This window comes from Panthera pardus, unplaced genomic scaffold, assembly GCF_024362965.1.
Source record: "Panthera pardus isolate Hobbes unplaced genomic scaffold, ASM2436296v1 HiC_scaffold_20, whole genome shotgun sequence".
NCBI lineage: Eukaryota > Metazoa > Chordata > Mammalia > Carnivora > Felidae > Panthera > Panthera pardus.
In genome coordinates, this window is record NW_026526766.1 from 40,195,331 (window position 1) to 40,218,060 (window position 22,730).

Here is a 22,730-nt window from a genome sequence, read left to right on the forward strand (position 1 = left end):
CCCGCCTTTTTTTAGGCATTCTGACAAGTATAACTGATACCTCACTGTGGTTTTGATTTGCATTTCCCTGATGATTAGTGATGTTTAGCATCTTTTCGTGTGTCTTGGTCATCTGTATATCTTTTTGCAAAAATATCTATTCGGGTCCTCCAACCATTTTTTAATCAGTGTTTTTTTAGTGTTGCATCGCAACTCTGTAAATCATAAGTAACTGATAGCAATGCAAAGTAACTGTTGTCTACAGACATGTAAACTCAGTAGGCAGGTTCAATGACCTTTTCTCCTTCCTGTAAGGAGTTAGTTTTGCTGACTTCGGACATTAATTTCAACGTTCCTTAAGTCCATATAAATTTGTGCTGTTTTGATTTCTCCTTTGAATCTATTATAACATCTGCCTAGCTCCCTCACTGATTAATGAGTTAAGCAAAATCTTTAACATGCGTTCGTTTTTATGTTTGTATAATCATTATGATTTTACCCTTTATTAAAAATTACCTGTTAGTTATTTATGACTGACAGAAGTTTTGCTCTTTAAAATCAGAGCCCTCTCCAAAATGTTTTGTGTAACAACTTTTAACAGGAAAATATTTCGGCAAGTAAATGAGCAGTATGATTTATTTAAAAGTACTTAAAGTCGAATTTCCATGCCACCAACCTCTCCAAATTCATGCCTTCAAACATGAAAACAAAATCCCACCTCAGTTACGTTTCTAGCAGCAGGCTGGCTAATGTAGGTGTTCTGAGCACATTTAAGGTAGGCGAGACTAAGCTATGATGTTCGACAGGATTGGTGTATTAAATGGATTTTTGATTTACAGTGGGTTTATTGGAACATAAGCCCATCATAAGTCAAGGAAGACCTATAAATGTTGATGCAGTAGTTACCTAGGAAACTATCAGATGACTTAGAGGTTAACTCTGAGGGAGAAAACTCCTACTTCTAAAGAAAGCTCAGATTTCCATAAGCAGGGACATATGGAATGAAAGAGTAATGTGAAAAATAAATGCCTAAAGATCCTCGGAAGTTATTTTCAACCTCATTTCCATTCATCAATCTTCAAATTATTGCACCCCGTCTCTGTACGGTGAGAGCCGAGTCTTGCGACAGGCTGCCAACTTCAGGAGTGTTACGAACACACTCACAAATAGCTGAGATTTCAAAGGCAGACTCTGAAATGCTAAAGATCTACTGTACAACTTAAAGTTCAATAAACCTGTAAGGACAGATAAAAAGCACTTTCTCGTGGTACTAAAGCATAGCTTTAACAGGGTTGCCTCAATAAATGATCATAAATGATAAAGGAACAACATACATTTTGAAAAAGAAACAATTAGTTACGTTAATTGGAGAATAGGCAGGAAAAGAAAACATTACTTAGCAATTCAATGTGAAATTATTACAAAAAATATTAATGGACAGGAAAAATGTCATGATATATTAACTTTCAAAAAGCAGGTCACCAGGCTGGTTCAGTCAGTGAAGCGTGTGACGCTAGATCTCAGGGTTATGAGTTCAAACCCCACATTGGGTATAGAGATTAGGGAAAAATAAAATTAAAAAAAAAAAAAAGGCAGACTACAAAAAAAAGGTGGAGGGGCAGGGCAAAAAATAATAATAAAATAAAAATGAGGTTACTAAATAGGATATTTAATATGATCCCAATTAATAAAAAATCAGTATCTCTATACATGAAGAAAAAAAGAAATAGTACCAAAACACAAAAAAGTTACAGTGATGATAATACACATTTTATTTTCTCCTTTGTGCTTTTCTATATTTCCTGAATTTTCTATATTCAACATTTCTTAAAATGCTCCTTAAGCCAAGGTTATAAGAATATTAAGTAGAAAAATAATCATACTACAATATTCAATGAAAACCCTATGGTTGCATCCATATCAAAAAGTATATGCCCAGGGGGTGCCTGGGTGGCTCAGTAGGCTAAGCTTCCAACTCCTGATTTCAGCTCAGGTCATGATCTCACAGTTGGTGAGTTCAACCCCCGCGTTGGGCTCTGTGCTGACAGCAAGGAACATGCCTGGGATTCTCTCTCTCTCCCTCTCCCTCTGCCCCTCCCCTACTTGTGTGCACTCAAGCTCTCTCACTCTCTCTCTCAAAATAAGTAAACATTACACAGAAAAGAAAAGAGAGGAGAGGGGGGAAGGGGGAGGGGGAGGGGGAGGGGAAGAGGAAGGGAGGGAAAGGAAAAGGAAGGGGAGGGGGAGGGGAAGAGGAAGGGAGGAAAAGGAAAAGGAAGGGGAGGGGGAGGGGAAGAGGAAGGGAGGAAAAGGAAAAGGAAGGGGAGGGGGAGGGGGAGGGAGAGGGAGGGGGAGGGAAGGGAAGGAAAAGAGAAAAGAGAAAAGAAAAGAGAAAAGAAAAGAAAAGAAAAGAAAAGAAAAGAAAAGAAAAGAAAAGAAAAGAAAAAAAAAGATACATGCTGAGGAAAAAGACTAGAATGAAATACACCAAAATAACAGTCTGTGTTTAAGAGGTCATATTTACGGTGGCTGTTTCTCCTTTCTTCCATTTTCTTCAATGCCTGGCAATGTGGTTATATTATTTTATATGTGAAATTAATGATCTAAAACTTGTTTAAATAAAAGAGACTCAAAAGAGAGCTATGCCCCAAATGTTGTCATTTAGTTGTGCTCCTTTTGCTTTGACAGGGCCACCTCTTCAGAGTCCCTTGGCAGCTCCGTCTGCCCCTCCTAATTTGTCAAATGGACATCAGTCAGCAAAACACAAAGCCCTGTTCTAACATCAACATTACAATTCACCAACGGCTTGGACCGCTCTCCCAACATCCCTAAAACACCTGCACCTCTTCCTGACCTGTTCACGTTAGATGATCCGTGCCGTCCAGTGGACTGTTTTGTGTCAAGTGATGCAAAGGGTTGGCTGCTTGCTGCCATATCTGTGCGAGAAAACCTATTAATAAAAAAAGCAGAATGAGGTTTTTATTTCTTTGTCTTACAGGAAAAGACCACATAAATTCAAGTATACAACATAAGCCCTCCAATTATTTAGTACATCTCACCTCCATTTCTAATCAATTCGGAAAATCAAGTAACAAAAATCTATCTACTGTTACATGGTGAACATTCCTGAAACACAGCACCAATAAAATAACCTTTTTTTTTCCTAGTACACACACACAAAAAAATCAACCAAAATCGGCTCCCCCAAAGCTCTCCACCCAAAGACAACAAGACAACATTGTATCTTGTATATAAATATCCTTCCAGAACTTTTCCCAAGTAAATCTATACAGATATTTTTATATTTTATTAAAATGGAATATTATTGAGGGGCACCTGGGTGGCTCAGTTGGTTAAGTGTCCAACTTTGGCTCATGATCTCACGGTCATGATCTCATGGTCCCTGAGTCCAAGCCCCATGTCAGGCTCTGTGCTGTCAGTTCAGAGCCTGGAGCCTCCTTCAGATTCTGTGTTCTCTCTCTCTCTCTCTCTCTGCCCCTCCCCCGGTCAGGCTCTGTCTCTCTCTCAAAAAATGAATAAATGTTTAAAAAAAATTTTTTTTCCATAAAAATAAATGGAATATTATTGAAAGGAAGGAAAAACTTTTCTCTGACCCTCTTAGAGTCCCCGGCTGGGTCTGAAGATAAAACGGACAAAGACTGATTATCAGGAGAAAAGCATATAAATTTTGTTGAACTGGTATAAGTATGTGAGGGCCTTCACAAGAGAATGAAGACCAGCAGGAAGTTTTCAAATCTGTGAAAAATTGGCAAGACAAAGGGCCTGGGGTAGGGGTAGAAAACGATGAAGTAACTAGGAAGATAAGGGTCACTTTCAAAGGCTTGCAGATACAAATGTCTTTCTCCAGTAAAAGGATAATTTATTTCCAGCCTTTAGGCAGAAAAGGGAGAGCTATTATAGTGTTTGCTCCTTCTAGATTGCCTTCAGCTCAAAATGATTTACAGGTCAAACAGGCATATTTTGGGGTGATATATTCTAGTTTCCTTCATTGTATGTTTAATTTATCCTGAATCTTTTCTTATAGTTACTGTAACATAATTTGTTACCTGCCCCTTATTTTGGGGGCATGTAAATTGCTCCCGATGTTTTGCGATTACAAACAATATTGTAATAAGCTCTTTACTGACTTGCCTGATCGTTTCCGGAGGATAAATTCTTGAGTTAAAGAGCGTGTGTTTTGTTAGGGATCCTCTTTTTAAAAACAGCTTCATTTCTCATTATATATACACCACAGAGTTCTACAGTAACATTCAGGAGGTGGAGACTGATCTGGTTGGCAGACGCTTAGGCCATTTCATCAACCCAGGGCTCCCACCACAGACACATGGAGGCGGGGCCATGCTAGAAAAGGAAATTTTCATGGAGTAAGAATAAGCTCCCCCGCCCCCAACGCCCGTATTGTAATAGAATCACCAGCCTCCTGCTTCCGTTCTTAACTGTACCCAAGCCTAGAGAGAAAAGGGCTATTGACTGCCCTTTTAGGAAAGCTTTATTTTTTTTTTAAATTCTAAGATGTGCAATGCCCTCAGTTAAGTGGAGTTTGATTATAGCCCACCTTTCAGACCTCCCAATGCCTTGTAATATTTTATATTCAACATTCATCTTGTCTTGAATATATCAAGTTCCCAAAATTTTATACATCAGGTTAGGGGAAAATCAAGGTTCTTCTTACAAAGGTGGTTGGATGTGGGTGGTAGGAGAAAAGAAAACCCCACAGCTAGGAAGAAATGTACTTTAGGCTGGTTATTTTCCATCACAAGACTATTTCACCAGAATAGAGGAAGCACTGAGCACTTACATAAACCAGACTCTAGGGCAGTGACAGCTACCTCTGCTTAGGAGCAAAAAGGAAAAAGATCTATTCAAAAGGTCATCTATCCATTTGGACCACTCTTGCCCATCTGTTCTATTACAGATTTATTTATAAGGGCCAGCAAAACATGGTCTCTGAAATTACTGTACCATTTACCTTCAGTTTTAATTACAAAATTCTCCTCAATTTCAAATTTTGAAATTTTTATTTAATGAAAACTAATTATTTTCCTTTAACATTTCTGATTTTGAGGGCATACTTAGAAACAACCTCCCTCCATAAACATTATACACCATAATTTTACCAGTGCTATTACCTTTTAATATTCAATTTTTTGATCTATTTATATAATTTGAATATATAGTACAAGAGAGTGCTGTGTATTTTTTAATCTTTGGCATTTTTCCCAAGATAATTTTTAAAAGACCATATCTTTTGCCCCAGTGATTTGACAATATATGACATACCATATATATAAAACACTAAAATTTATTAAGTTCTGCTAAATTCAAGCCTGCTATGCCAGGTAAATGCTGCATGTTTGAGAGTTACAATTACAGTGTCTTTACCAGACACGATAGACTTGAATTTAGCAGAACTTAATTATTAATAATGTTAGATTTTATTCACATATTCAGAGGTATAAAAGTTTAGATTAGATCCTTCTAGTCCTTTATGTTTTTGTATACATGTCCATGAAGTCCCAGAAACTCTACAGTATTTTAAAATTTGTACTAATATCCCTGTAAGTATATCACGCTACAAACTGATTTTTTTTATTCAATGCTATTTTTTGATGTAGACCTAATTCACTCACCTACACTACATCATATTTCATCAAGAACCTATTTTCTTCTTTTTTTATGATAAATGCTTCCAATACAGAGAGAAAATGACAGGAGTATATCTGGAATCTCTTGCATACAGTGAGAGCTAAATTTAATTGTTTCCCACATGGATAGGCAATTATCCCAACACCAATGAATAACTCATCCTTCAGCTACTCTTGGCTTGGAAATAACACAAAAGGAAGAGCACACATCCTCTCAACGCTCTTGGAGCAGTAACAGGTGCACCAAGGAATATTTCTTTTCTTTTTTTTTTAATTTATTTTTAAATGTTTATTTATTTTGAAAGGAGGGGGTAGTAAAGAGAGAGGGAGAGAGAATCCCAAGCAGGCTCCACACTGTCAGCACAGAACCTCATGCGGGGCTCATTCTCACAGACCATGAGATCATGACCTAAGCAGAAATCAAGAGTCAGAGGCTTAGCCATAACTGCCTGAGAGACCCAGGCATCCCAGGAATTCTGTAAGGCATATATACCTTTGCTTGATTTGTTATTTACTACCAATTAAGGTTCACATTATGTAACAGAAGAGATTAACTTGTAGATTTTTTGGTCTGGTAATTCTGCAGATAATTTGGTAAGGTTATGGTTTTACTGCCTTGCAGGAGATTAGTAAATTTTGCTTATAATAAAAAACCTTATTCCAACATTCTTCAGTTACCCAAATGCTCTTGGAACCAGTTTTAACATCTTGCTGATTTCCTCATTGATAAATAAATCTCTGACATTGTTAAAAGGAAAATCACAGGCCCAAAATGGCGTCACTTAGGCTGAGTCCCAAACTGGGGTTTAATAACTAATCCTACTCTAGATTCAACCTCCCCCAGAAAGGCAGTCTTAACCAGTTGGTCAGGAAATTTCCCCATCTGGGGCCAATGAGTCTGCCTCACTGAGTGGCCAGAAGGGCATTCCCCATCCCCCAGAGGAAGATGAGGTCATCTGCATGATAAGACCTGTCGCTATTCCTCCTAAGGGAGAGAAATCTCATCTGGAACAATCCTTTTCTTTGGTAATAACTTTCTGGCCCCCACCTTCTCCCTATAAAAACCTTCCCTTTTCTTACAACTCCTCTACTTGCTAGATGGGATGCTGCCCAATTCATCAATCTCTTAATGAAGCCAATTAGATCTTCAAATTTACTGGGTTGAATTTTGGGGGTTTTTGTGTTTTTATTTTTTTAATGTTTATTTATTTCTGAGAGAGAGCGCGCGCAAGCATGAGTGGGGGAGGTGCGGAGAGAGGGAGACACAAAATCCCAAACAGGCTCCAGGCTCTGAGCTGCCAGCACAGAGCCCGATGTGGGGCTGGAACTCATGAACTAAGAGATCGTGACCTGAGCAGAAAATGGACGCTGAACCAACTGAGTCACCCAGGCGCCCCTGAATTTTGGGTTTGTTTTTTTTTTTAACACTATCTCTACAATACTACATTTCCACATCTATACACATTTATTCAGGTCTGATCTTATTTCCTTTACTAAAGGTTTCTATTATATGGAACACTGCTCTGATGTTCAGATATCCTCCATGCAAAACGATCCTTAGATCACTTCAGTTTTATAATCTGTACCACCAAAGTGAGCACAATTGTTAAAAATTTAGGGGTGCCTGGGTGGCTCAGGCGGTTAAGCGTCCGACTTCTTCTACTCAGGTCATGATCTTGCGGTTTGAGAGTTGGAGCCCCGCCGTCGGGCTCTGTGCTGACAGCTCTGAGCCTGGAGCCTGCTTCAGATTCTGTCTCCTCCTCTCTCTGCCCTCCCCTGCTCATACTCTGGCTCTGTCTCTCAATAATAAATAAACGTTAAAAAAAATTAAAAAAAAAAAAATTTAACCAAGGGGCACCTGGCTGGCTCAGTCAGTAGAGCATGCAACTCTTGATATCAAGGTCATGAGGACAAGCCCCACGTTGCATTACTTAAAAAATAAGAAAGATTAAAAAAACAATTTAACCAAATAGAATGACTTGTCTGTTCTACTCCTATGCAAGGTATTATATTCAGAAGTTAAAAGAAATGTATTTTCAGCTGGTGAAAAATACTGTGATTAGGTTGACAGAGCCTAGGAAAAACAATACATTATATCTCAATTACAGGAATGAGTATGTTGGAACATTTGTCCTTCTCTTGCCCTGATTTTACTGCTTTATTTTTTTTTAAGTTTTTAAACAGCTTCATTGAGATATAAATTCACAGACCATACAATTCTCCCATTTAAAGTATACAATCAATGGCTTTTAGTATGTTCTTAGAGGTGTGCAACTATCACCACAATCTGTATTTTGTCACTCAAAAGAAACTCTGTCCATCCATTAGCTGTCACTCCACATTTCCCCCTCCATCTCTTGTTTTAGGCAGTCACCCATCTGCTTTCAATATGAGCAGATTTTTCTTGGTCTGGACATTTCATATTAATGGAATTATACAATATGTGGTCTCTCATGACTGGCTTTTCCATTCAGCATAATGTCTTCAAGATACATGTTGCTATATCTGTACATCATTCCTTTTTATTGCCAAATAATATTGCATTGTATGGATATAACACATTTTGTTTACTGTTTCCTTAGTTTATGGATATATGTGTTATTTCCGCTTTGGGGATATTTTGAATAATGCTATTAAAATTCATGAACAAGTTCTAATGTAGACATATATTTCATTTCTCTTGAGTATACGCCTATGAAGACAACTGCTGAGTCGTATTGTAAGTTAATGTTTGACATTCTGAAGAACTGTCAGACCATTTTTCCAAGTGACTATGTGATTTTACATTCTTACCAGCAATGTAGGGAAGTTCCAATTTCTCCACATCTTGTCCAATACTTATTAAAATTGTCTATCTTAGTGGGTGTGACAGTATCTCATTGTGGTTTTGACTTGCATTTACCTAATGACTAAGGACGTTGAGCATCTTTTAGCTACTTAATGGCCATTTGTATATCTTTGGAGAAATGTCTATTCAGGTTCTTTGGCCATTTTTTAAATGGGCTATTTGTCTTTTTATTATTGAGTTTCATACTGCTGTAATTTTTAATCACTAGGTAAAACTATTTTCAAATGAAAAGCTTACAGCTACTTTTTTATAATTTTTTCCTCTCATTCAAATCATAATTAGCAGAATCGATTCAAATTTAATTTCTCCAGTAAAGCCAACGCAATGTGCTATGTTCCGGAACAGTGAAATAAAAGATATGCCATTTTCAAAGGAAGGATAAAAAAGAAATAAAATTTTCAAAAACTAATAAAAAGACACTTCATATCCTTCATGTTTTTTCCTCTCTTTGGGGGAGAAAAGGAAGGAAAGCAAACAGGCCAAATGTTACTCTCTTGGAGGCACCATTTATATAATTTACAGTCTGGACCATGTCCACTGGAGCCATAAACACAAAACTCCAGTGGACGTCACCACCAGGTTTCCAGGAAATCTACTGCTTACTATTTTGGACCATATGATCAGCTTGTGTTTCTTACTAAAGAAAACTGCTCACCAGACCAAATTCTGCCCAGTGGAGGATTCCTTTCAAATAGCCACTCTCATTGCCAGATATCAAAGAAGAAGGGAGGTACGGCAGCTGCAGCTAGTATAGCAAGAACAGCCCAGAAATCAACGGGTGCCCCAAATATGCCGTACTGGCAACCTCAATCCCAGACCCGTCGCCAGTGTTACAGAATCAAGGCAAAGGGATGTCAACATTCACTCTGCACTAGAGCCCTGTTCCTGTAGAGGGAAGATCTAAAAAGCTGGAAGAGGCCAAAGGGCAAGCACCAACAAAGAATACAATGATTCTAATAAATCAGGTATTAATGAATTGATAAGCTAAATAATCTGCCCCTAAATAATCCTCGCTGAGACTTAGCACAAAGGCTCCCTCAATCACAACTGTTCACGTTCTTTCATATTATGTGTAGGGCTTGGGTGATTTTTTTATATTCTTCATGCTTTTCTTACTTTTTTCAAGTTTTCAAAAATGATCATGAGCTATTTTTAGTAATTGGGAAAAAAGTATGTATTTTGGGCAATTTAAGTTCAAATTCATGAAGGGGACATTTAAATATTAATTTAAGGAAACACCTTCTGATCACCCCTTTTATATCACACATAGCTTACAACAGTTCTCCGGAAAAATATATAAGAAGAGTGTATTATTTTTAGCCCTTTCCAAGTGAGGAAGTTAGAATGCATCACTACCCAATGTGTTTCTAATGTAATTTTACATCTCTTAGAACCCTTCCAAATTTTCACTACTTTGAAAAAGTCAGGACTTAAATGTTGCAGTTTTTCTAATTTTACCTTTTCTATTCCCTACATTGATAACACACTCCAGTGCTATTTTAAAGTTCTGAACTTAAAATACCTGTAATACTATATTCCCAAATTGTTTTCAAACTTATTATTTTATATATACACATTTATGATTTCCACCTGATTTTTAATGTATCTACCTATTGGCTGAAAATGGGTTTATTCCTTTATTGAAAGGAACTGGCTCGCACGGATGGAAATCAGCAGATGCTATCAGGGGTTCTCGATATCAGCCCCATTTCCATCTTTGGCGGCTCTGAAAAATGCAGTCCACAGGGCCTGTGTGGGTGTCAGCAAGGTATATGCCAAGTGTCCCCTTAGCCTAATATGAAATATGGAAGTGGAAGGTCCGTTAAAATAGATTCACTGGAAAGGTACTTCCTTTCACCCTAATTTTACATTTTTATCAGAAACCGGGATTAAGATAAAAAACAAGGTAACCAACTCAGCAAAAATCAATTAATTAATAAAGCAAGCAAGCAAGCTGGAAAAGGAAGCAGGGAATGGACCACAATCTGAAACAGTAATCCACCGGGTCCCTGGGTGGCTCGGGCGGTTAAGAGTCCAACTGTTGATTTCAGCTCGGGTCGTGATCTCATGGTTCGTGAGTTCGAGCCCCGTATCAGGCTCCGTGCTGACAGTGCAGAGCCTGCTTGAGATTCTCATTCTCTTTCTCTCTCTGCCTCCCCCCTTCAAATAAATAAACATTAAAAAATAAATAAAAATAAAAACTAAAAAAGTAATGCGCTAAATGAAAGGGTTCCATTCAGTAAACTAAAATTTAATTTTCACACATAAACATCTGGGAGCACCACGCTGCAAGCATTCTATCAGGTGTTAGACACATAAAAGTCATACAGTTCATGATCTCAAAGATGATATCTGAAAATATAGACTTTAAATAACTTACAACGTTTTGCTACCATGTTGCTAAGTCCCGTTGTTTTTATCCTGCTTAAGAGTGCCTAAATTTGGATCAACAGTCCAACTAAAAAGCCTGTGTTCATGTCAGCAAGCTGTCTGCTGTGTCCCCCAGGCCAACCTGCCATGCCAGTGGGGACTCTGCCTACCTGAATAAAGAGACAAGCGGGTGGAGGTCGGCAGTACTCGCATCTGCTCCCAACAACCATATCTGGCCTGAGAACCACACTGTTCTAAAAGGACCAACAACTGGAAATGCAACCAGGAGCCGACAGCCAGGGAAAGAAAGGACTCAAAGCCAGTTCTGAAAGCAGAGCAGCTTAACTCAGGAACAAGCAGAGCTGGAGGAAAGCAGAGAAAAGGAAAGAACAAACATTCCCTCCCTCGCTCACGTGGCGAAGGTTCCAATTCCCCCTTCTAGACCACCCTCTCGGGACCGCATCCTACTCCCAAATGACTCAGAACAACATATAGTAATGTGCATACAGAAAAAGAATAATCAAACAAATGTGGCAAACTGTGAAAAATGGGGGAGGGGTATATAAAAGTTCTCTGTGTCATTCTCATACTCTTTTGAGAAGTTTGAATGTACTGCAAAATAATGTTTTTAAAAGACAGCAGAGCATGACTCTGGAGCAAAGGACAAAGACAGAGTCAAATGAGGGCGGCCATAGACCTTGGGCACCTGGGGACCAGCCAATGCCAGTGAGGAATGCCAAGCCCTCGGGGTCACGGGTACACCAACAGATCCGGCCATCACAGGTGCTTGGGCAAAGGGAGCAAAAGGCCAGAGGTTAATGCAAAAACATCCACTTAGATGAGACTATTAACCGAAGGGCAATAACCAGAGTAGGGCTCTGTCCCCACAGATCGTGTTCCTGCACTCAGGTGCTGCTGGGAAGGAGAGGCAAGGGGAACCTTTGAGGAGGAAGATACAGGCCTGATGCAGAGTTTAAATTTTTACTGGACTGGGCACTTACCTCTCCCACTACCCCCCCCAGAAAAAAATCAGAGTCACTCCAAAAGAGACTATTTGAAATGTGAACAGATGATGTGTTCTTTCACTGACAACTTAATGTTTGTTTTTTTTTTTCCTGTCCTCACTGAGGATGTGAATTCCAGAGCAAAATGAGAACAGTTGAAAAGAACAAAAGTTCATTTTCATGTAAAATATAAAGCACGCCTCAGACCCTGCTCACTAAGAAAGAGGACAGCAGCACTTAGGGTTTCTTCGGGGGGGGGGGGGGGGGGGGGGGGGGGAACAAACTGCTCCCAACAAATGCCGTTTTTCCTGCTCACAGACACGGCGAATGGGACAGAGCTGGAAACTAAAACCAGAGCCTGTATCTTTGCAGATTCTTTCCTTAAGCAAAGCAAATGGTACTCCTTTGCATTATTTAAAACAAACAGCAATGGAATGTCAGATTGGCAAGAGATCTAGGCAGCTACAATGTCATTTTGCTGGTTTTTAATTAAAAAAACAACCAAAACCCTTATTGGAGGGTTTTCTTCTTTCTAACAGAAAGCTAGTACCTAATCTATTATTAGTCACCCTTTCTCACCGCCCGGTCATGTGACTCAGGAGAAGCATGCTGGGGCACGAGGCTGAACGCTGGGTTTCTGCCCCAGATGTGCAAGTCACCTGCAAGCCGTGACACCCTGGACCATTCCCCACCTCTATGGATTCCAGTGTCCTCATGTGCAAAAGACAGCGAAGGGATACCAATCACAGAAGGCAGAAAGGTGGTTGCCAGGGGCTGGGGAGGGCAGTGGGGAGCTGCTGTTCAAGGGGTACCGAGTTCCCACTTTACAGGATGAAAGACTTCTGGCCAAGGATGGCGGCGATGGCGGCACGACCGCGTGAACGTACTTCGCGCCATTGAACAAGGGGTGGAGACGGGAAGGTCTATGTTAGGTGTATTTTGTCACAGGGAAGAAGAAACTGGGAGCAAAGAAACAAAACAGAACAAAAAGAGCATTCGCACCAACAAAAAGCCAGGGGAGGGACGACAGTACCCTTTCTGCCTCACGCAGGTGTTATGAGGAAACGCAGTCCATTTTGTGAAACCACGTTTTAAGCTGAAAAACCACATAAGTGTGGTGCTGATGTTGGTTAAAGAGTTAAGTGACTTAAGTGACTGGGGCCAGGAACTTCCCATTAGACAGACCACTGCACTCCTGCTACTCGGCAGCTGGGTGTTTCCTGCAGCCGTGTTACTTAAGCAACGCTCTGCCAGTTTCATTTTCTCAAAGTAGGCATGCAGATATTTTCAAGATGCAGAGTAAACGCAGGTCTTCCGTGTGACGCTGCATGGGGCAGGGGAGGGCTGTTCATCATTTCTTCTAAAACGTTACAAACTACAACAAATTTTTAATTTTTTTTTTTTAATGTTTATTTATTTTTGAGACAGAGAGAGACAGAGCATGAATGGGGGAGGGTCAGAGAGAGGGAGACACAGAATCTGAAACAGGCTCCGGGCTCTGAGCTGTCAGCACAGGGGCCCGATGCGGGGCTCGAACTCACGGACCTGGAGATCGTGACCTGAGCCGAAGTCGGCGCTCAACCGACTGAGCCACCCAGGGGCCCCTACAACAAATTTTTAAAAAGCAATGCTACAGGGGCGCCTAGATGGTTCAGTCGGTTGAGGGTCCGACTCTGGATTTCCGCTCAGGTCTTGGCATCCAGCCACGCATCAGGCTCTGCACTGACAGCACAGAGCTTGCTTGGGATTCCCTCTCTCTCTCAAAACAAATAAACACTTAAAAAAACAAAAAAGCGGGGCGCCTGGGTGGCGCAGTCGGTTAAGCGTCCGACTTCAGCCAGGTCACGATCTCGCGGTCCGTGAGTTCGAGCCCCGCGTCAGGCTCTGGGCTGATGGCTCAGAGCCTGGAGCCTGTTTCCAATTCTGTGTCTCCCTCTCTCTCTGCCCCTCCCCCGTTCATGCTTTGTCTCTCTCTGTCCCAAAAATAAATAAAAAACGTTGAAAAAAAAAAATTTAAAAAAAAAAAAAAGCAACACTAAGAAAGTTTTACTTTCATTTGGCTCACAATCCATGAGGAACGGGAAAAAAAAAAGGCTACCTAAAAGCCTTTTTTTTGTTTTTCCAGGCTACATAATGTGTCTCTCCTCTTGGTTCCTGGCTCAGAATTTAAAACTCATCACAGTACGATTATTACTTCACTGTCAGCTGTGGTAGGTAGAATGAGCTTTTTAAGGACAGAAATTTTGTGTCTTAGCAAAGAGATATTCACTGAGTTTTTGATGAATAAATGACATTTGTACTGATCGTATATTAACACCCTTGTGCCAAATACAGTCTCAATACCTTATATTTTACATCACACATGTAGGTCATGGAAAATACCCTTGAATATGTTATCCTGGGAGTCCTTCATTCACAAACAAGTAGTTTTCGGTAAACATTAGGTAAGACAAACAAACCAGAAGGGGAAGCATGTAGATACTCAAGTAATTAAAGGTTAATTTTCTGGGGTATCTGGGTGGCGGCTTGGTAGGTTAAGTGTCTGACTCTTGGTTTCAGCTCGGGTCACGATCTCAAAATTTGTGAGATCGAGCCCTGCGTCAGCTCTCCACTGAGAGCACAGAGCCTGCTTGGATTCTTTCTCTCCCTCTCTCTCTGCCCCTCCCCTGCTCGCGTGCACGCACGCGCGCGCGCTCTCTCTCTCTAACAAACATTTTAAAAATAAAGTTTAATTTTCTTTAACTTTTCAATGTGTGGCTCTTTTCATAGTGTGCTGTATACATCCAGCCTGTGATATCAAGCAGGTACACAAATAGGTTTTGGTATACAGGGATGCTATTCCTTTAAAAGCAAACAAACAAAAACATCTAACTTAATATTAAGGAGGGGTGATGACACATAAATGCTATATATTAGGGCCCGATTTGCTGGATCACAGAAATGCTCAAATTCTGCCCCACCCGGTACTCAAAAAGAAACTGACTATAATCCCAAAGTATGAGAGAAATTTGAGTCTTGTTCCCATACTTCCCAGCCTTCTAAAATACAAGCACTTGAAATAAGATATTTTATAACCCAACACAAATACAAAACAATCACCAAAAGATCCATTCATACTACTTGAATGGTCACTAAACACTTTCCACACCTGTGGACTGACGAAATATCAAAAGAAAAGTAAACCATGCCTGAAAGTCAGATCAAACTCATGTTCACAGAATCTGCCCATATATGCAGTTTGTCCTTCCCAATCTGAACCAAAGACAGAAGTGTAAATGTGGTGTTAAAAAGTGGAAAGCACATGCAAAATGTTAGGCAAACCTCTGGGCATAAGGCACACACACACAAAATCAACCAATCAATCAATTTTGATGACACAACGTCTCCAGGAATGCACTGTGGCTTTATTTTAAGGAAGAAAGAAAGAGAAAAGAAAAGAAAAGAAAAGAAAAGAAAAGAAAAGAAAAGAAAAGAAAAGACAGACAAGGAGAGGGCTGCCTACCCCCCAAATCAACCTATGGCTAAGGGTATCCCTTAGGTACAAGGGCTTCAAGGGGCACCTCATCTTCCTTGTCTATAAAAGGAGACTGCAATTAGCACAGTTGTCTGTCATCAGAGACACAAAGACAGACTTACCATGGGTACTGGGACTGAAACAGGACACTTTTTTTTTTTTTTAAGTTTCTTTATTTAGAAAGAGAGACAGAGCACGAACAGGGAAGGGACAGAGAGAGAGACAGAGAATCCCAAGGCAGGCTTCGCACTGTCAACGTGGAGCCCAATGCGGAGCTCCAACTCACAAACACTGAGATCGTGACCTGAGCCGAAACCAAGAGGCAGACACTTAACCGACTGAGCCACCCCGGTGCCCCTGAAACAGGACGTTTTTAGAAGAGTCTAGTTCATCTCTTCTCCACTAAGATATCTTAGTGGATGACGGAGCAAAAAGGTTCAAGAAACCACTTGGTTCTCAAAATGCTCTACCTCATGACAGGCCTCAAGCTTTCTGCTAATCAAATGAGAAGTCTGATGCAAAAAAAAAAAAGGGGGGGGGGGCGGGAATTAAACACCATACGAGCTGTAAGTGCGTTGTTAAGTGGGGATTTCCAGTAAGTTTGTTTATACATCACTGGGTTGGAAATCATATCTTCTATACAATAACTGATATGTATCTATCTGTGTGTATATATGTACACGCATGAATATGTATACACACACACACACACACACACACTTCAAATTCTCAGCCTAAGCCATAAAAGCCTATTAAGCCCTAAATTATTAGCTTTGGCCAGAGTGTTGGAACCAGGAGAGAGAGGTCTCATATCATGGGATTGAGGCCCGCTCTCCCAACCCCACCCCTGCCTCATACTGTGTCGGGGCCATCCACTCCAAACACGATCCATGCCGTCCTCACAATGAAGACACCTCGGTGGTTTGTCACTGCCCTTGCCACAGCTCCTCGGCAAGATACCTTTGGCATCGGTCTTCCTCTGACCAGCCTATCATCACCAGAATTGCAGGACTCCCAAGCTTCTCGATAAATCCGAAGAGATCATCGTGAAAGGGATGAGACTACATCACCCCAAAATATGTCACTTTGACATAAAGATTGTTTTGAGCTGAAGTCAATTAGCTCTCGCCCTCCCCATTTTGGTCTAAAAGCAGGGCAGAAATTCCCTTTGGTAAAGATGTTTGCCTCTCTCATATGAGGAAGAGAATTACTTCGGAGATGAATCTTATCACTTGAGAGGACTCTTATCTGCACAAGAGACCTTACTAAACAATTCTTATTTACCACAGATTTCCTAGTCACCTTCCTACAATTTAACCCTCATCCTGAAGCCTAAAACCCCTCCTTCTTTTATCTAGCTTCTTCTCCACACTTTATCATCCTTTGTTAAGATAATATAGAAGTCCCAAATCCTAACCACCCCCTAAGGCACGTTTTGTGTGTACACAAAGTAAACTTTTTTCTCTCTTCCTCATCTGTCTTTTGTCCATTTAATTTGCAGGGCCCAGGCAATAAAACTAAGAGGGTAGAGGAGAAAGTTTTGCCTCTCCTTTAACGGTCTCTCATATCTCAGGGCCTTCGTACTTAATAAACCCTCCTGCTATACCCAGTCGATCATGCCCAGAATCTACCAATACCTGCCTCAATTCAGACATGGCCTCTTTCAGAAAGCCCTATCGGGCCAGCCTCTGTCCAGACTCCTGCCCATCACCCCAGGTTGGGTTAGTCACTCCTTATCTTTGCTCCCACAGAACCCTGATCTTCTCCGCACCACAGCATTTATTTATCCTACTTCGTCTCAACGACAGTTTCGTTTTCCTTTTTCTCTTTTTTTTTTTTTGAACTAACGACAGTTTCTTATCTGTATCCCCCAATAAACTCTAAGTGCCCAAATGAACATTCATAAGCCAAGATATTTTTTCTGTTAAAAAAAAAAAAAGTCCCAACTAGTTCACTCACAAGTAACCATCAGGCCATCAGGTAGCACAGGGAGCCCAGGGCTGTCAGGGAAGGCAGGTCCGGGTCTGGCAGGGACTCTTCTTCAAAGCCAAGGCCAGCCAAACATCTTTACAGGTTCAGGCCTTTACTGTTATTTTTGTTTTGTTCTTACTTGAACAATTCATTGTTTTACTCGTTTTGGTCTGTTCATTGCTTTTAATTCTGCTTTCGGTTTCTTAGTATCTTCTGATACAATAATGAAATAAAGGCCGGCTAGGAAATCTGGTTACTGGCCCTCTTCATGTGATCTCATTCTCACTCCCTACCCATCTGTAAATTGAGGCAGCAGTATCAGAATGGTCCATAAACCTAGTTGCCCACGATCACCAGGGAAACCTGGTGAGCAGTTTGGAGACCCTCAGAAGGGGCAGAGATTTTAAATCAAGTTCTAATTCCTCCACTTCCTTCCTGTGTGGCCTCAAGCAAATTATTTAAGCTCTCTGTACCTGGGATTTCATGTTTCTTACAGCAGAAACAGTTGCGTAGTTTATAGGATGGGAGGGAAGATTAATGTACACAGAGCACCAACTTGTGGCTGGCCCCCTGCAGATGCTCAGTAAAGGAGAAGGAAGCCCTGGCCCCCATCCTGTGTATGCTCACAGCACCCTATCATTTCTCCACCACGGCCCTTTAAGAGTTTCCAGAGGGCAGAGGGCATATCTTCCATACCCTCCACTCCATCCCTGTGTCCAGCACGGTTCCTGTGACAGCACCCAACATCACAGCAGACATCCAATAAATATTTATGGAATTAATGAATCAATAACATTCTAATATATACTCACGTAACCAATTCCCCTTCCCCTCACTCTAGACCTAGACTGCCTGACTACCTGACTGCCTCCAAAGCAGGGACCATTTCTTATTTACTGATCTGAAACCAGCACTTACACAGCACCTGTCACATGCTTGTTGAACTAATTAAATTATTTTCAAAATCTCTTTCCAGCTCAAGTCCACCAAGGATCTGTGGCTTCAGAAGATCTGGGGCAGAGTTAGTTGCAAGTATTTGTATGTCCTACACACATCTGGCCACAAACCACCTAGAAGCTGAATAATACCACAGTTGAAATGAAATAATAAGGTAGTTTTTGAATGACCCCCTCCCCTGCTAAAAATATCTGCTCCATGAGGGCAGATATAATACCTTGTTCACCATCATATCCCCAGAGCCTGGCAAGGACTTTGCAATAAACATAAATGTTTGTTGAATGAGTGAATAAACAAACAAATGCATGCATGTATGCAAGCAAGCAAGTTCTTTACAAGTCTAGAAAAGGCAGAATTTCCTATTTTTAGGAATCCTACCTAATTAAATTCAAAGTTGCTACATTTAGGTATAACAAAATGTTTAAAAATAAAAACAGCAGATGTTTGATCTCTGGGTGGTACAGTTTCTTTTTCAAAATCCTTGATTTATTTTATACTGCAGGAAATCAACCAAAATACCGATACCCACAAAGCTCATACAATATGTCACCCTAAGTCAAATGTGTTCTACATCTACAAATCTCACTATTATCAGTTAGTGTTTAAAACTATTTTGACTACTGATCTGTGAACAAATCAACTTTTAGGTACTGCTTCAGCTAATGTGATTTTATGGTAAAGGAATGAGATCAGTAACCAAATGATATGAATCCCTGAAATAATAAGACTTTTCATTTAACAAAGACAAATCGAGAACCTATGGGGGTCTGGATGGCAACCACAACTTAAGCTCTACCTTTACAAAACGTTCAAAATTCATCCAGTAATAATTCTCCAAGGGTACAGTTCTAGCCTCCAGTAAATTCCAAAGGGGGAAAGTGGGACACAATGACTAAGGACAGATGTTTAGGCTAAAGAATCTACGTCATCAGAAAAAAAATGGCACCAATTCAAACGCACAATTAGAAAAGGGGTAGTCATGCAAAGGTCACTCTTTGGTAACTCCCATTCCCCGTAATCTACTACCAGAGAGACAGGGGAAAGCTAAGGCAGTGCTTCACGGTGAGAGGTAAAGTCTCGATCAACCCACGCTACCCTGAGAGCATGCCAGCGTATTTAATCTTTCTGTAAGGTTTTAATCACCCTAATGAAACAAAACCCTATCATGAAGCCAGCAACAGCCATAAGACAAGCACAGTGAATCCAAAGTGAGCCGTCGTCATCCTTCCATTGTTCTGCAGCCCCGTGCACACCTTGCAGCAGCACTAAAACCAGCCACAGCACCCCGGGAAGACCACATCCTCTGCAGCAGCAAGATTCACTATTTTCTCCCATTTCGGCACTCACCCTCAGGAAGCCCGAAAAAAGGAGGGTAGGGGGGTGCGTCCTGGCAGGCTTGACACGAAGCCTTCGATAAAGACAAGGTCAACTAACAAAAATTGCAGGTCTCCGATGAGATTTAACTGTTTTTTTAATTTTCATGGCTTTCCTTAAATTGAATCCTCGCAGATCTAAACAGAACATTGCAATCATACCCCCAGGAACAGCTTTAAAAATGCAACATACTCACAGATTCAGAGCAGCTGTAACTTTGGAGGAATGAATCTAGCCCCACTGTGGAGATGCCTTTCCCTCTCTTCTACCAGATTTTTTAAGGCAAACAAAAAGAAGAGACACTCCTCAATTTAAAGGCCAACAAAAATCCTCAGTTTCTCTTTTATTTCTTGGTCTCCAGTGAGACTCTCAATTAACGGTCATAAGAAAAGGAGTTGCGGAGGGGGGCAGACAGCATCCCAAGCTTCCCAGAGCAGAATTTAAGACATGTCAGTTAAAGTGGCAGCTACACTCGCAGCCGTGGCTGACGCTTCTGCGGGAAGGAATGCCGGGAGATTTTTCCCCCAGTCCCCGCTGCAGCCTAATTCTGATCCATCACCGTGCAATTATCCTAGAGCAACAGCAAGACAAACACAAATGGCATGGATTTATCAATCCTCCTGGGTCTCTTAATGATTTTTCACCTAATCCAAGGATTCATCTCCATCCAGGGCCAGTTGAGAAATAAAATGAATTCTGTTTTTCATCTTAAAGAAAATGTTAAGAGCAGGCAGATATGCCCAGGTTAGAGTTAACTTCTGTATCCCATGAACTCTTTTAAAACACTAAAATAAGGAAAAATCAAATTCTCTGAGGTTTTTAATCTTAACAGGTTAAATGTACAAAAGTTAAATTAGCACAGTGAAATACACATATGACATAACAGTCATGCCAGTGTAGCTCTAAATGGCATTTTAAAATTAATATTAAACAATATTTGACCTGGTTCTGATGAAACTAAGAAAAAAAAAATGTAGGCTTAGAGATGGCCAGTGACTTTGCAACTTTCTTGTCTTGCTTTAGGTGCCCTTTCACATATTAGAATTGAACCATTTCTCATGATGGGCTCCCCATTTCCACTGATTACAAAAGTATCAGGTATTTCCTGATTATAAAATAATAAACTCCTTTTAAAGAAATGGAAAACAAAGAAGAAATAATCACAGCCATAATCTCATAACCCACAGATGACCATTGTTAATATTTTGTAATATTTATTTCTAGTCTTTTTCCTCCCTATATATACATATACGGTTTTAATACTATTGTTTTACATGTATTTACATACTACCTTTTCCACATGGCTTTATGTTATGATTATTTACCCATACATGTGACCCGTTCCTAAAAGTGCTCAAAAGAGTTAACATATGCACTGACAGTCAGTCAACATATACTGTATGCCTGCTATGTGCCGGGCACAGGGGACCCAGTAGTGAGAACACACATGGTCCCTGCTCCTTGGAGCTCTCGGTCCAGCAGGGAAGCCAGATATGCAGCAAATGATAACATGTGTGTCAGGTACTGTGTTCACAGGACAACTACAAGACACCTTAGAAAAACATTCAAGAGACTTGGTCTTGCGGAGGTCAGGGTTTCTCCAGGAGTGGCAAGCCCAACTATAGAATTATTAGTAAGTACAGTGTATTTCACACCTACATTTTCCCATCAACATGAATATCTTTTTACCTAATATTCTGTTTTCCTATACCAGAAGATTTAAGTCCAGCTATATTTTTGTGAATAATGTGCAACAGCTAAGAAAATAATGGATCTAGCGTGAATCTGAACATCATCTTTGAGAAATCACAAAAAGCAAACCACCCAGGTAATTTCAGACATCCCTAAAATTGTGAGTTACCACGTTTCTAAGAAATTTTCAGTGTAGCAGAATCTGGGTGGCTCAGTCAGTTGAGCATCCGACTCTTGGTTTCAGCTCAGGTCATGATCTCATGGTTTGTGGGTTTGAGCTCTGTGCTGGTGGTGTGGAGTCTGCTTGTGGTTCTTTCTCTCCACCCTTCCCCTGCTCGTGTCCTCTCTCTAAATAATAAACTTTTTTTTTAAATCTTCAATGTAAAATTAATGTAGCTATGCTCAAAATCTCATAAAAGCTAAAAGACTCCTTTGAGAAGAAATAACAATTTGACGTGAATCTGACGTGACCGTAATGATGCATTCTAAGGAAAAAAACAAAACACCACCCATCCAAACAAATTATGTCATTCTCTAGGTGATCAAGGTCAACATCAATACTGATAAATCATGTTGATCGCATGTACCCTTGAAATGATATGATAAAAATGACACTTTATCTCTGTAGTCCTCCTCCCAAAAATCCATAACCCCAGTTTCACCATGAGAAAACCACCAAACAAATTCCAATGCGGGCCATCCTGCAAATACTCCTCAAAAATGCCAAAGGTCATCAAAAAGAAAGAAAAGTCTGAAAAATCATCACAACCAATTTTGTAAAAACTACGTAAATCTGGGGCGCCTGGGTGGCTCAGTCGGTTAAGCGTCTGACTTCAGCTCAGGTCACGATCTCGCGGTCCGTGAGTTCGAGCCCCGCATCGGGCTCTGGGCTGATGGCTCAGAGCCTGGAGCCTGCTTCAGATTCTGTGTCTCCCTCTCTCTCTGCCCCTCCCCCGTCCATGCTCTGTCTCTCTCTGTCTCAAAAATAAACGTTAAAAAAAAAAATTAAAAAAAAAAAAAACTACGTAAATCTGAATAAAGTATGGACTTTAGTTAGTGATACTGTATTAACACTGGTTCACTCATTAAAATAAGTTATGATACCAATGTTGAGATGTCGCTAATGGGAGAAAACTGGGTGTAGGGTATATGGAAATTCTCTGTACTATCCTCTTGACTTTTCTGTAAACCTAAACTTTTTTTTCATTATTTCTTTTTTTTCTTTTTGTTAAATTTTTTTTTTTTAACGTTTATTTATTTTTGAGACAGAGAGAGACAGAGCATGAACAGGGGAGGGTCAGAGAGAGGGAGACACAGAATTCGAAACAGGCTCCAGGCTCTGAGCTGTCAGCACA

At 40.4% G+C, this 22,730-nt stretch overlaps 1 protein-coding gene across 1 annotated transcript in view; it reads right to left on the reverse strand.

Annotated features, from left to right (window-relative positions):
• TTC39B (tetratricopeptide repeat domain 39B) overlaps nt 1–22,730 on the reverse strand; it is a 129,978-nt gene that overhangs the window by 60,122 nt on the left and 47,126 nt on the right. The window contains 1 exon segment of the mRNA XM_019415453.2: nt 2,834–2,929. Within this exon segment, the coding sequence (XP_019270998.2) occupies nt 2,834–2,929 (96 nt within the window).